Source organism: Lygodium microphyllum, chromosome 20, assembly GCF_053477565.2.
Source record: "Lygodium microphyllum isolate KBCC chromosome 20, Lygodium_microphyllum_v1.1.10, whole genome shotgun sequence".
Classification (NCBI taxonomy): domain Eukaryota; kingdom Viridiplantae; phylum Streptophyta; class Polypodiopsida; order Schizaeales; family Lygodiaceae; genus Lygodium; species Lygodium microphyllum.
Window position 1 is genome coordinate 45,670,461 of NC_141154.1, and position 15,390 is coordinate 45,685,850.

At 41.7% G+C, this 15,390-nt stretch overlaps 1 protein-coding gene and 2 pseudogenes across 1 annotated transcript; all 3 read left to right on the forward strand.

Moving 5' to 3' along the window:
- Positions 1–202: 202 nt before the first annotated feature.
- Positions 203–1,758, forward strand: LOC148018877 (uncharacterized). Its single transcript, XM_087701273.1, has 3 exons — positions 203–398; positions 476–654; positions 1,261–1,758. The coding sequence occupies exons 1-3, from the start codon at positions 203–205 to the stop codon at positions 1,756–1,758; spliced, it is 873 nt and encodes a 290-aa protein (XP_087557399.1).
- Positions 1,759–4,557: 2,799 nt separating this feature from the next.
- On the forward strand, positions 4,558–5,022 carry LOC148018878 (pyridoxine/pyridoxamine 5'-phosphate oxidase 2 pseudogene; annotated as a pseudogene).
- An 8,369-nt stretch (positions 5,023–13,391) lies between these two features.
- On the forward strand, positions 13,392–13,856 carry LOC148018879 (pyridoxine/pyridoxamine 5'-phosphate oxidase 2 pseudogene; annotated as a pseudogene).
- The last annotated feature ends 1,534 nt before the right edge of the window (positions 13,857–15,390 follow it).

Here is a 15,390-nt window from a genome sequence, read left to right on the forward strand (position 1 = left end):
ACATTAAATTAACAAGGCGTCCGAAAAGGACAGGCATCCCCATTGACTTTTTGCACAAGGGATCCACCTTGTGTATGAGCCCCGGCAAAAAAATTTTACAGAATCCACCGTGGAATATGCCTCCTGGTATCAATATTTTGTGCCACCCACATCTGGTAAGTGTTATTACTTACAAGTGCTCTTGATAGTGTCTCGAGGATGTATGTCTCTTGATGATTTGTGTATTGTTGGCAATGTGATGTACAACACTTTTAAGGAAGCCTGCATTGCAAAGGACATGTTAGAGAGTGATTATGAGTGTGCTGTGTGCTTGAAAGAAGCTACCTCTATACAAATTGGTGCCCAATTGCATGCTTTATTTGTTGCAATTTTGGTCTTCTATGAGTCTGTGCAGCCTGGTCAGTGTTTATGTCACCAATGGTAGAGGATATTTTGCATAAGTTACAGCTAGATCCTATGCATATATATTCTGCAGTTGTACAACAAGAGGCATCAAACAGGGCTTCATTGCATCTTCAAGATCTTTTACGACAACATGGGCAAAGATTGTCTGACTTTGATGGATTGCCAGAACCTCGTCAAACTGATTCTCAGTTGTGTGCTAACCCTCTTTTAGAAGATGAATATGCATATGATATACTGGAGCAACATAGAGTTTGTGTTTTTATGGAGGCAATGTTGAATGACGGACATAGAGTATATTATGCAGTTATAGATGCAAACTCTAGGGAAGTTCTTTTTTTTTTTGAATGGTCCTGGTGGGTCTAGGAAGACATTTCTTTACAAGTGTTTGCTTACTAGGCTACACAGTGATCGGCATATAGCATTAGCAACAACATCATCTAGCATTGCTGCTTCGCTTCTACAAGGCGGTCGTACTACTCACTCGAGGTTGAAAAATCCATTGGATCTATGTAATCGATCTACCTATAATATTCATGTTCAAAGTGATCTTGCTCAACTATTAAGACAGTCGAGCCTTATTTTGTGGAATGAGACTCCCATGATGCACAGGTTTGCATTTGAAACAATTGTTTGATAGAACTTTAAGAGATATTATGAGTTGTGATAAACCATTTGATGAAAATGTCACTTTACTTAGAGGTAATTTTAGACAGATCCTGCCCATCGTGATGAAGGGCTCCCATGAAAATATTGTTAATGCGGCACTATGTTACTCTCATTTATGGCAGTAGCTTATCTGGGAATATGTGGATGTCAATTGTTGGAGGTATAATGGATAATGGATTTATTACATAGATTCAAGGGATAGGAGATGGAGTGGGTATTACGAAGAATTGTGATAAGTTACATATTCCATCTGGCATGGTATTGAAAGGATACTTTATCAAAACCTTGGTTGATATTGTGTACAATGAAGTGTCCATGGCGAGAGACTTTGGAGCATATTTCAGCGAGTGTGCTATACTTGCAGCGTGGAATACAGAGGTGGCTTCTTTGAATCATCGCACATTGCAATTGATGCCAAGAGAAGTTATACAGTACTATAGTGCGGATGCAATTGTAGAGAAAGATGATAGCTCATTTTTATACTCTATAGAGTATTCAAATACACTAGATCTTCAAGGTGGATTTTCTCCCCGTCTATTGCTACTAAAGATAAATGCACCTATTATTTTGCTTAGGAACTTAAATCCAAGAAAAGATGTCTGTAATAGTACACGGTTGATATGTAAGGCATTCAATAAAAATGTGATAGATGTTGAGATAATAACAGGGACAAATGTAGGGGAATGAGTTCTTAATCCTAGGATCACTTTTATTCCTAGCACCTTGCAATTTCCATTTACTATGAGAAGGAGGCAATTTCCTGTTCGCGACTGGCGTTTGCTATGATGATCAATAAGTTGCAGGGCCAGACTTTGTATGTTGTTGGTCTTTACTTAAAGACACAGGTATTTATACATGGACAGTTGTATGTTGCATTTTCAAGGGTGAAATCCTCATGAGGTGTAAGGGTCTTATTGGATAAGAATGGAAGCATTGTGAATGTCACAACAAACATTGTGTACAAGGATATACTTCAGAAGATGCAATAAGGTGCATTGCTTTTTTGCAAATATGCATATAAAGATGTATTTTTTGGAGCGTCAAATGATATGCTTGTTTTTTCGCAAAGATGTATCTGCTAAATTTTGATGGCTTTATAGTCCTTACTTAGCATATATGTGAAATGGCCTTTGTGCTATATTTGATTGGCATATACTTAGTGGTAATTGAGTATATTCTACACTATATTGAAGTGTTTGCTCAACTTTTGTAGATGCCTACTCCAAGCTAGGGCTATTATCTAACTTCCTTTTGACTATCAGAAGGAACTGTAGCATATCTTGCGCGCAGTAACAACGCATGATATTATAAGAAGGACGCTTGCAAGGGTCACTGAACGTTTATATGATGATGTCACTATAGATATTTTACTTCGTATTTTTATTGAGGTAGTGCATTATGGGTATACTCAGTGTCTTCGAGTATATATGGGTGAAGCTGAACAGGATAAGAGGTTTCGACAATCTCACGCTGATAGAATACCGAGCGGGTGGCCGACGTACGAATTTAAAGACATCGGTTGTTTTGTGATGCTACATCGAGTTGTGACAATGCCTACCGAGTGATTTGCGGATGTTAGGCCAAGTATTGTTATTCTAATGTTAAGTAATCTTTGTCGATTGTTAGATGTGTTTATATTTACGTTGTGGGCTTTTAAATTTTAGGTGCAAGAAAGAGAAGAAAGACTATCATATCCCATGTACCATCACCAAGACAAAGAGTGGCGATAGGACTTGCTTCACCTGGCCATGTTGTATTGGAGAATGGAAATTTTCCCAGTGATTCTTCAAAGAAAAGAAAGCTTCATTTTGGTTAGGCCCCATAGAAAGTTTCAAAATTTTTCTAGCGTTTGGATTTAGATGCATAGGCACAATCAAGGAGTAACACTTTATGGTTTGTTGATACTTGGATTTATGGTACAAAGTTATTGGCGCAGTCTCTAGAGCAAACTTTGGTTTAGGGCTTTGCTTCACCTGTGTGGATTATTAATATTGCTGAGAGTCTGTATGTGATGCTTGGATACGCTTAAACTTTGTGGTTCGTTGTCGTGATGCTGTGCATCTGAGTCGTGAACACCTCCATTTTTGTTGTGCATTTGTGTTAATTTCTGCGTGTGATCCATCGTTTGTGTGGCGCATTTTAATAAACTACATTCAATGTATGTATATATTCCCTTAAATGTATTGCATATTCGATGCTTGTAATAGGAAGGAAAACCTATCCTACCCTTTGTAGACCGTCCTGTTCGTGGGAGCATCCGAGACTTGGGGCAAGCTTACAATGAGTCCTTCACTGAACCAGATGGTAATCAAGACTCTAGTGAAAAGGTCCCTGATTTTGTTGAGACTATGATATACTGTCCAAACGAGGCCGTTCGTATGGATGGTCGCTATGCATTAAAGGAGGAATTCACAAATGGAAAGATAGGGAGCTAAAGATAGTGGATAAATATTCGTATGGCAAAAAGAGGGGGAAAAGGAGGATTTGTATGGCTAAAGGGGGGGGAAAAAGTTCAGAAAATTGAGGACCTCCCCGTGCTCAAAATGGGAGAGCTATTTTTGAAATGGCGGTTGTTATTCTTGGAAAAGGAGGACATAGGAGCAGAGGATTGGAGAGGGGAGGGAGCCTGTGTATAGAAAAAAAGAAGGGCCCCAATTAGAAAAGGCTCTCGGCCGCTTCTCCCAATTGTCTTGGGAAAAATACGTTCAACACTACTCTGCGCCCCCCCCTGGAAGGTTTGGGCTCGAGCTCCAGGTCGTGTGGATCTTATTGATGAAAACATTGACTAAGAGGGCTACTCTGTTTTACCCATGGCTATACGATCCTTATCAGGAAAATTGATCTTCAAAATTTGACTTTGATGTGTGGACGATGATCACAATCAACACCTCAGACGGGCAATTGTCCTTTCCTGGAAGCACACACACTTACCAATGGAGCTGCGGGACATAGCCCTCTCCCTCAAGCTGTGCGCCATACGTAGCATTTGTGCAGCAGTTACCTATTCTCAAACAGAGCTTGCACGGTTTTACGAAGCAGGTCTTTATGAGAACCTCCTCCAGGACTGAATTGCTTTATTGGCCTATGAGCATCCTGCTGAATCTCCAGTAGGGTATTTGCTGAAACAAGGGAAAAGGGAAACGGTTGCTGATGCAGTCAATACAGCAGTTTTGATGACTGATCCTTCATGTGTGTCTCCAAGGAGTTCTCAATCAACTTTAGAAAAATTGCTTCGTCAGCTTACTGCCTGTCAAACAGAAAAGTGGACTCTGAATAGTGGACAGGGCGGAGTGTTCAGCCTGCAGCGTGCTTTGAGAGGAAAAGACGGTCCTTACTGAAGGCACACGTTCTTCTGTAGCTCATCACAAGTTTCTTGAGGTTGGGCCTCCATAAAACTTTATTCGGAGCAGTATCTGCTTCTAATCTTCTGACAACACAACTGCTGAGTATCTAATCATGTACTGATGGAGATAACTCTGCGAAAGAATGGCGGAGGTGGCTCCATGGAGGCAGCTGCTGTCGAGCTCCTTGAAAGCCAGTTCCCATCTGAAGCACTCCTCCTACTTTCAGCTGGCAACTGTGAGGCCGGATGGAAGTCCTGCCAAAAAGACGGTTGTCTTTAGAGGTTTTGTGAAAGGTATGGACATGGACCAGTTTACAACTGTGCATCGAAGCAAGAAGATCGAGGATTTTCATCATAATCCCAGAGGCGAAATTTGTTGTTTATTGGTCCTTCACCAGCAATTTCATTGTTAGAGAACAGTCTTGTGTCTGAGGCCCAATTAAACCCTTCTGATGGTCCAGTAGAAACTTTCTGTCTGATTACACTCGACCCAGAGGAGGTAGACTACCTCAATTTGAAAAAGAATCAACGAATTCTTTTCAAGTGGACGCCAACAACTCCAGAGAGCTGTGTAAAATGGAGTCAAGAGTATGTCAATCCTTGAAATTTGCAGGAGTTCCACTGGACGATTGTGTTAAGATGTATACTCCACATGGATGAAGAATGCTGTTCCAGTCACATGTGAATCAGATGATAAATGTAACTGGTCACTGATCTTTGTAAGACAATCAAATTTGAGGCTATCAGTGGATCCATTAACACCCATAATAATGGTTGGACTGGTTTGGCACCTTTCAAGTTCTGATGAGGTAGATACAAGAGTGTGCCCTATATGCCATTATGAATTGTATCTCTCTACAATAAGTTTCAATTTGTTGCTGACTTGAGCAGTATACATGTCTGGAACCTATGCATGCACTTATCTTATGCCTTATCCGTTGAACTTGAAGTTTGATCAAGCTATATAAGACTAAGTCCTGAATCTGAATGTATTATTTGATGCCCTGAAAACCAAGCTCGAATGGTTATTGTAAATCAATGGACAGATTGTCATACTTTGACATTTATTTTAACTCTTCTCTTGAAAAGTACTTGACAAGCATTATAGTGATCTTTGGCGTCAAATATTGAGATTTTCTTGTTAGCTTCATATCTTGCTGTACCTTGAACCCAGTGTTCTGCAGCTCTTGCACGATCTCTTTGACATTTCTGGTGAACCCGATGTGAAAGTGCTGCGTCATCAGCAAGATGGGAGACTCGCAAGAAGAGATGACAGATGATAATGTCATGAAGAACCTGTTTCAGTCATTTACCATGTATATGCAGCAGCAAGTTCATGCAAAGCGAGACAGTGATGCTATGGATGCTTTGAAAGCTGTCCAACAGGAGATGAAGCAGTTTAATGGCCAACAAGTGTCAACTTACCTGCATTTGTATGAAGAAAAGATGAAGTTTTTTGGGGTTTCTCAAGATGTTTGGAGCCGCTACTTCTTGCGGATCGTGGTGCGCGCTCTTGAAGGTCGAATTGCAGAAATTCAAGAGGCACATGCAGGTTGGGCTGAATTTAAAAAGGCATTAAAAGATGAATATTTCTTGGAGGATACAGGTCTTATGAATCGCAGGAATTTTTTAGCATGGGTTTCTATGCCTAATAAGGGACTTTCTGTTACCGCTCTTCTGCGAGAGTTTGAAAGCCGATATGATCAGTTGGATGGGACTGAACAGCAAGCCTTGGAGATGCAGAAAGTGGAGTTGTTTTTGCAAGCTGCAGATGCTGATTTACAGGAAAAGTTGGATGATCTTTTGGAAGATCAAGCTACTGATTCAGGGCTAAAGACTGAATGGAGACATGTTATTGATGCTGTGAATGCTCTTGTCAAGAAGCAGCGTAGGAGAGTCAGATTGCATCGAAATACAGGATTAGTTCCTGAAAAATCCTTGGAGACTTCTTCTTCTACCCCTGCTACTTCTTTGCCTAAGCCTACTCCTCCTGTTATGAATCCACCACCTGCTGTTCCAGTGCCCTTATCTGTAGATGATGTTATTAAAGGCTTGGCAGATTTGACGATTGAAGCAGTCAAAGCTGAAGTTGGTAAGTTAAAGGAGCAACTTATGTCAGTACCTGCTGTAGCACCTGCTCCAGTGACTGCTTTTCCAGCTGGTCAAAGAAAAGGGCGACGATGTATTTGGTGTGATAGTACAGAGCACCAACACTGCAGAGATTGTGATGCTTTTCAGGAAGCACGTAGGAAGAATGTAGTGTTCTGGGGACAAGATGGGAAGATATGGCTGACAGAGACTGGCGCTCCTCTTGACACGAACTTTGGTAAGGGAGGTATGAAGAAGCTTGTTGATGATATGGCTGCGCGATCAGCTTATGTGAGTGTTAGAGGAGATGCTTCAGCTTTTGGAGTCCAGCTTGAGCAGAAATCTGATGGAGACTCTGCTTTATGGTCTTCTGCCTTGGAGATAGCGAGAAGAGGAAAAGTTCAAACTTCTACTATGACTTGTGTGGGCTCTAGCATCCGAGGAGAGACCGGATGGGATTCTCCCGTTGACAGGTATTCTATTTTTGCTTATATGGCTAAAATGCAGGGTTTAGATGCCATGGTTGAGGAAAAGAGAAAGAGAGATGAGGAGGGTCCTAGTACCTCCAAAAAGACTAGAGGGGGTGACTTTGTTTCACCACCTATTACAGCTCCACCTATGCCAAATTCTCCAACTCAAACAGGTTCTGATCAGCCAATGGAAGACAAGCAGAAGGAAAAGAAGCAACCAAGAAAAGAGCCAGGATTCAAGCTCTTGTCAGACCTTGATATGCAAACGGATATGAGTAAGATTTTTCATGAAAGAATTTTGAATAGTGAAGTCACTTTTACTGTTGGAGAGGCTCTTGGGATTGCTAGAAGAGAAATACAGGATCAGATGCAGGATCTTTTGCGGAGGAAACGGCATGCGATGGAAGGACCTGCTTTACAGGGATTGTGGCATGGAGCTCTTGGAGAAGAGCATGATGATGCAGTGATGGTTGAGAATGCTTCTGTTAATCCGCAATTGGAGAAAATAGTGCAGCCTATGCAGTATGAAGATGATGAGACCCCTATTCTTATTCCTCGCAGCCATTTTTCACGAAGTCATTGGGCTAGAGCAACCACTGAGACAGTGGTAAGGATTGGAGAGAAACAAATTCCCTTGATTGCTTTAGTTGATCATGGTTCTGAGATTAATCTCATTGCTCGAGGTGTTTATGAGAGTGGCAAGTGGCCTATGGACGCAGAGCATGGCTGGCGCATGAGAGCCGCCAATAATACTTCTGGTGATATGTATGCTGCTTGTCCGAGTATCAGAATTTCCATTGGTAATGTTGAGGAGGATTATCATTGCTTTGTTCAGGATTCATGCTCTTATCCGATTATTCTTGGACAGCCTTTCATTACAGAAGCAAGAATGGAAACAAAAGTGATGGATGATGGATCAGCTTATGCGCGGATACGCAGTAAAGATGGTATGCGAGCTGTTCAGTTTATGACTGTTGGGGTAAATCATCCGAGAAACAGGGACTCCTTGCGTGAGGCACCACTACCTGCGAAGGAGTTGGATTTTCATTAGGTACCGCTGTCTTGCGAGACGCCAGTGGTACGGAGCGGAGAAAAGAGGAGATCTCGCCTCCTGGCAGTCAGTCTTTCTCCAATAACTTTGTTGGATTTACTTCAGATAGTTCGGTAAGTTATCAGAAAATTTCAGATTTGCCTAGAGCTGCCAGGCAGTACATTGGTCGAAAGGAGAAAGAGTTGAAGAATGCAGGTATTTTGCAAGCAGAAGAGCATGTGGATGGATTGTATGAAGGGATGTCCTATGCAGATACATTGCTTGAGATGAGAACAATGCTGAAAACTGATGCATGCAAGGGTTCAAAGATCATACCTGTGCAAACCTTAGATATGTTTCAGGAAATTTCTGGTTTTATGCTGCAAACAGAGTTAGAGGCTGAGAAAACTCAGCAAACTGAATTTATGGCTGATCTTGATCAGCTAACAGAATTGTAGAAGGCTGAAATTTTTCAGCCAACAGAGTTGAATGCAGAAAAATTTCTGCATACAGAGTTTCAGGCTGCACCCATGCAGTCCATAGAGCTAAAGGCTGAAATTTTTCAGCCAACAGAGTTGAATGCAGAAAAATTTCTGCATACAAAGTTTCAGACTGCACCCATGCAGTCCATAGAGCTAAAGGCTGAAATTTTTCAGCCAACAGAGTTGAAAGATGCTGAAAATTTGCAGAAATTGCAGCAAAGGAAAGAATGCTTGAATGATGCCAAGGTTGACACGAAGTATAAAACAGTTGATAAGAAGGTTAAGCCGGTTGCAGGCCCGCTTCCTTCTGATAGTGATGAGCAGATTGAAAAAGCTATGAAGCAGCCTATGTTGAGGGATCCTGCAAATATTGGACATAAGTTTACAGCTGAAACTCTTGCAGAATTGAAGATTGGAAATGAAGATTTTTTGCTTCCAGTGGAAAAAGAATATTTTAGAGAGATGCTTGGACGTCATGGTAAGGCATTTGCTTTCTTTCCACATGAAATTGGCTGCATTAGTCCCGAATTGGTTGCACCTATGGTCATCTTCACTGTTCCTCATGTACCATGGAATATTCGTCCTATACCTGTGCCTAAAGCACACTTGCCAAAGCTGATAGAGTTGCTGAATGAGAAGATTAAAATGGGGATTTTGGAGCCCTCTTCTGCACCCTATTCTAACAGGTGGTTTACTGTACCAAAGAAGAATGGTACTTTGAGATTTATTCAGGATATGCAGCCCGTGAACAAGGTGACAATCAGGAATGTGGGAACAGGTCCAGTTGTGGATGAATTTGCTGAAGCTTTTGCAGGACGAGCCATCTATTCACTAGGTGACTTGTATTCAGGTTATGATCAGTTTCAGCTTGCCTTGGAAAGCAGGGATATTACTACTATGCGGACACCTATTGGTCTTGTGAGGATGTGTACCTTACCTCAAGGTGCTACAAACTCAGTTGCTCATATGATGAATGCTATGCATAGAGTTCTTCGAGACTATATTCCGCAGTATACCATGCCTTTTCTAGATGATGTGCCTATTAAGGGTTGTGCAGAAGAAGAAAAGAATGAAAGTCTTGATTTGGGTGGATGTAGACAGTTTGTGGCTGATCACTTGATTGCTTGTGAGCAAATTTTGACACGATTAGAGGAGGTAAATTTGACACTTTCAGGGCTAAAATCTGTCTTTGCTGTTAATGAAGTCATCATAGTTGGGCATATGGTTGGATATTATGGCAGAAAGCCTTCTCCTGCAAAGGTGGATGCCATAAACAGGATTGCAGAGTATTGCTCGACTACTTCAGAGGTGCGGAGATTTGTGGGAGCTTGTGTATTTTACATGATTTGGATTCCTCATTTTGCTCATATTGCAGATGTTCTCTATCAGCTGCTTCGAAAGGGGCAGAAATTTCATTGGGATGAGAAGCATTCAAAAGCCATGCGTAAGCTCAAGAAGCTGTTGCAATCAGCTCCTACTCTACGCAAGGCAGATTATCAGTGTGGACGGCCTATCATGTTGACAGGTGATACTAGCCCTATTGGTATAGGTTGGGCTGTGGGACAGGATGATGGTGATGGAAATAGGTATGCTATCCGCTTTGGAGCTAAAGTTCTTAATGAGCGACAAAGGAGATATCCGCAGATCAAAAGAGAGTTGTGGGGAGTAGTCACTGCATTGAAGTGTGATAAAGGGTATTTCATTGGAGCATCAGTTATTGTGGAAACAGATTGCTTACCTTTGCTTGGGATGATTACTAGTTGCTCGACTCCAGATATAGCGATGCTTCGGTGGATTGCCTATATCAAATCATTGAATCCAGAATTTCGACACATAGCAGGGAAAGATAATCCAGTTGCTGACATGCTTTCTAGAGCGAGATATGAGGATGAGGAGTCAATGCTTGCAGAAGATGATGAGACAGAGTTTGCTACTTCTGTCCTTACTCATGATTGTCATGTATCTACTGTTGAAGCTTTTATTGAAGAACTTTATGTTGATGAGTGGCTGCAAATTGGACAGTATCTAAGTTCATTGACTCGAAGAGCTGATTGGACAGATGATGAATTCAAGAAAATCAGAAGGAAGGCTTATGGGTATTTCTTGAAGGATGGTTTTCTTTGGAAGCATCCAAAGAAGAGAGGAGGCTTGCCCTTGAGAGTAGTTTGTGATGTAGCGATGCAAATACAGATTATGCGAGAGTTTCATGAGAGCTCATGGGCAGGACATAGAGGTGTATGGGCTACCTATGAAAAAATCAAAGAAAGATACTGGTGGAAAGGGATGTATAAAGATGTTTCTCACTTTGTGGAGACTTGCAGGGATTGCCAGCTTTACTCTATAGTGCGACATCGTGATGAGTTACATCCGACTTATCCACTATGTATGCATTACAAGTGGGTGATAGACTTGGTTACTTTGCCAGTGGGACTTTGGCAGATGAGATATCTTGTCTTGGCTAGGGAGGATCTTACAAACTATGTTGAAGGTAGACCGTTGCGGACGAAGACCACCACTACAGTATGTAAATTCTTGTTGGAAGAAATATTTTGCAGGTATGGATGTATAGGCAAGATTACAGCTGATCGTGGAGAGCTAAATGCTGATGAAGCTAGAGAATTCTTCTCACGGCTTGGGATTAAATTGGCTCTTACTACTGCCTATAATCCAGAGGGAAATGGCAAAAGTGAAAGAGGACATCCGCCAATAGTTAAAGCATTGGCAAAAGCTTGTAGAGGTCGGATTGGAGATTGGCCGAGATTACTACCTTTTGCATTATGGGCTGATCGCTCTACACATAGTGTGACTACTGGATACATGCCTGCGGAGTTGATGTATGGGCAAAAACCTGTCATGCCTACTGAAATTTGTGCTCTCACTTGGAGTGTTCTTCCTTGGCATGAGCATTTATCAAGGGAAGAGCTGTTAGCCCTTCGGATTCGTCAACTAGAGAGAAGGACGGAAGATGTGCAGCTAGCTGTTGACCGTTTGAAGGCAGCCCGTCTCAGAAATAAGGACAGGTTTGATTTAAGGCATCGCTTGAGGCCTAGAGTCATAAAGGAAGGGGATTGGGTTCTAGTCTACGACAGTAGTCTAGAAAATCAGCATAGTAGCATGAGAAAAATGGTTCAAAGATGGTTTGGACCGTATGAAGTGAAAAAGGTTTTCGACAATGGAACCTATGAGCTGGCTGAATTAGATGGTACATTATTGAGGGTGCCTATTGCTGGAAAACGAGTCAAGATTTTTAAGAGAAGAGAAGATGAAGAATATGAGCTTGAAGCATTGACAGAAGATGAGCAGGTAGGAGAAAGACATGTTGAAGAAACAGAGGACATAGAAGATGGAGCCGATGGAGAAACAGGTCCGCTAGAATCAGAAGATGAACTTGACCTGTTTGTGGACTTGAATGATCCTGGATAGTTGGCACATCCGGAGGATGCGCAGGTTTAGAGGGGGTGGATGTCGTGATGCTGCGCATCTGAGTCGTGAACACCTCCATTTTTGTTGTGCATTTGTGTTAATTTCTGCGTGTGATCCATCGTTTGTGTGGCGCATTTTAATAAACTACATTCAATGTATGTATATATTCCCTTAAATGTATTGCATATTCGATGCTTGTAATAGGAAGGAAAACCTATCCTACCCTTTGTAGACCGTCCTGTTCGTGGGAGCATCCGAGACTTGGGGCAAGCTTACAATGAGTCCTTCACTGAACCAGATGGTAATCAAGACTCTAGTGAAAAGGTCCCTGATTTTGTTGAGACTATGATATACTGTCCAAACGAGGCCGTTCGTATGGATGGTCGCTATGCATTAAAGGAGGAATTCACAAATGGAAAGATAGGGAGCTAAAGATAGTGGATAAATATTCGTATGGCAAAAAGAGGGGGAAAAGGAGGATTTGTATGGCTAAAGGGGGGGGGAAAAAGTTCAGAAAATTGAGGACCTCCCCGTGCTCAAAATGGGAGAGCTATTTTTGAAATGGCGGTTGTTATTCTTGGAAAAGGAGGACATAGGAGCAGAGGATTGGAGAGGGGAGGGAGCCTGTGTATAGAAAAAAAGAAGGGCCCCAATTAGAAAAGGCTCTCGGCCGCTTCTCCCAATTGTCTTGGGAAAAATACGTTCAACACTACTCTGCGCCCCCCCCTGGAAGGTTTGGGCTCGAGCTCCAGGTCGTGTGGATCTTATTGATGAAAACATTGACTAAGAGGGCTACTCTGTTTTACCCATGGCTATACGATCCTTATCAGGAAAATTGATCTTCAAAATTTGACTTTGATGTGTGGACGATGATCACAATCAACACCTCAGACGGGCAATTGTCCTTTCCTGGAAGCACACACACTTACCAATGGAGCTGCGGGACATAGCCCTCTCCCTCAAGCTGTGCGCCATACGTAGCATTTGTGCAGCAGTTACCTATTCTCAAACAGAGCTTGCACGGTTTTACGAAGCAGGTCTTTATGAGAACCTCCTCCAGGACTGAATTGCTTTATTGGCCTATGAGCATCCTGCTGAATCTCCAGTAGGGTATTTGCTGAAACAAGGGAAAAGGGAAACGGTTGCTGATGCAGTCAATACAGCAGTTTTGATGACTGATCCTTCATGTGTGTCTCCAAGGAGTTCTCAATCAACTTTAGAAAAATTGCTTCGTCAGCTTACTGCCTGTCAAACAGAAAAGTGGACTCTGAATAGTGGACAGGGCGGAGTGTTCAGCCTGCAGCGTGCTTTGAGAGGAAAAGACGGTCCTTACTGAAGGCACACGTTCTTCTGTAGCTCATCACAAGTTTCTTGAGGTTGGGCCTCCATAAAACTTTATTCGGAGCAGTATCTGCTTCTAATCTTCTGACAACACAACTGCTGAGTATCTAATCATGTACTGATGGAGATAACTCTGCGAAAGAATGGCGGAGGTGGCTCCATGGAGGCAGCTGCTGTCGAGCTCCTTGAAAGCCAGTTCCCATCTGAAGCACTCCTCCTACTTTCAGCTGGCAACTGTGAGGCCGGATGGAAGTCCTGCCAAAAAGACGGTTGTCTTTAGAGGTTTTGTGAAAGGTATGGACATGGACCAGTTTACAACTGTGCATCGAAGCAAGAAGATCGAGGATTTTCATCATAATCCCAGAGGCGAAATTTGTTGTTTATTGGTCCTTCACCAGCAATTTCATTGTTAGAGAACAGTCTTGTGTCTGAGGCCCAATTAAACCCTTCTGATGGTCCAGTAGAAACTTTCTGTCTGATTACACTCGACCCAGAGGAGGTAGACTACCTCAATTTGAAAAAGAATCAACGAATTCTTTTCAAGTGGACGCCAACAACTCCAGAGAGCTGTGTAAAATGGAGTCAAGAGTATGTCAATCCTTGAAATTTGCAGGAGTTCCACTGGACGATTGTGTTAAGATGTATACTCCACATGGATGAAGAATGCTGTTCCAGTCACATGTGAATCAGATGATAAATGTAACTGGTCACTGATCTTTGTAAGACAATCAAATTTGAGGCTATCAGTGGATCCATTAACACCCATAATAATGGTTGGACTGGTTTGGCACCTTTCAAGTTCTGATGAGGTAGATACAAGAGTGTGCCCTATATGCCATTATGAATTGTATCTCTCTACAATAAGTTTCAATTTGTTGCTGACTTGAGCAGTATACATGTCTGGAACCTATGCATGCACTTATCTTATGCCTTATCCGTTGAACCTGAAGTTTGATCAAGCTATATAAGACTAAGTCCTGAATCTGAATGTATTATTTGATGCCCTGAAAACCAAGCTCGAATGGTTATTGTAAATCAATGGACAGATTGTCATACTTTGACATTTATTTTAACTCTTCTCTTGAAAAGTACTTGACAAGCATTATAGTGATCTTTGGCGTCAAATATTGAGATTTTCTTGTTAGCTTCATATCTTGCTGTACCTTGAACCCAGTGTTCTGCAGCTCTTGCACGATCTCTTTGACATCGTTTCAACGTAGCAATGTTATTTCTCTTTGTAACATCCAAGGATCATGTAGAGCTACTTCTAACTGTTGTGTAGAGCAAGTATAGATGCAAGTTTACAAGTTTGGTGCATGGTCATTGCATGTATATATGAGTCTATGTACTACTTGGTGCATAGATCAAATGCCATAAGCGCATGTAGTGAGCATCAGAAGGTCCCCAAGAACAAAAGAACTCTACTTTTTGCACTCAAATCAATGTAGAAGACTTGCACAACATGAACAAGAGACCAATTGGGTACAATCTCTCCCCATGCCTTGTGTGAGCACTCCACAAAGCATGTATTTTATGTATTAATCATCTTCAAGCTCAAATAATAGCCCAAATTACAAAATAGCACGCTTTTGGCTTTTGAGTTTGCTTTAGTGCCAAATAGAAATAAAGCTAATGGGCGGGCGCCTAAGAAGTCAGGCATACCCAATACAATGTCCAAATACAAATATCTTAATCGTGCGCCCATGTGCATACAAAAATAATAAATAAATATCCAACGCCTTAATAAATAGGCGCGACAAAATATAGGCGCCATGCCTAAGGTATGCGCCCATCAAAATATAGGTGATAACTCAAATACACGCTATCCTCCAATGCTTTCCTCCGCCACTGCTGCTATCTCTACACATCAACTGAAGCATTCACAATCGTTAGTAAAATAATACAATTAAACTGACAAAAGTGAATACCTAGCAATCTTCAGCTACATAAATAAATCAATTGGTTAGAAATCAATCCTAACCTTAATTTATCACGAGTGCGCACTCTAAACTCATAAACGTTTATTAATTTAAATATGTATTTTACGGAATCACCCGCTATGGAGTCACCCATGTACACACTAAATTAACAAAACGCTCGAAAAGGATAGGTGTCCCCATCGACTTCTCGCACAAAGAATCC

Coding starts and splice junctions, on each gene's coding strand:
- LOC148018877 (XM_087701273.1), top strand. CDS start 203: ATGTCTCTTGATGATTTGTGTATTGTTGGCAATGTGATGTACAACACT. Junction 399..475: donor CTATGAGTCTGTGCAGCCTG/GTCAGTGTTTAT, acceptor TATATTCTGCAG/TTGTACAACAAGAGGCATCA. Junction 655..1,260: donor ATATACTGGAGCAACATAGA/GTTTGTGTTTTT, acceptor TTTATTACATAG/ATTCAAGGGATAGGAGATGG.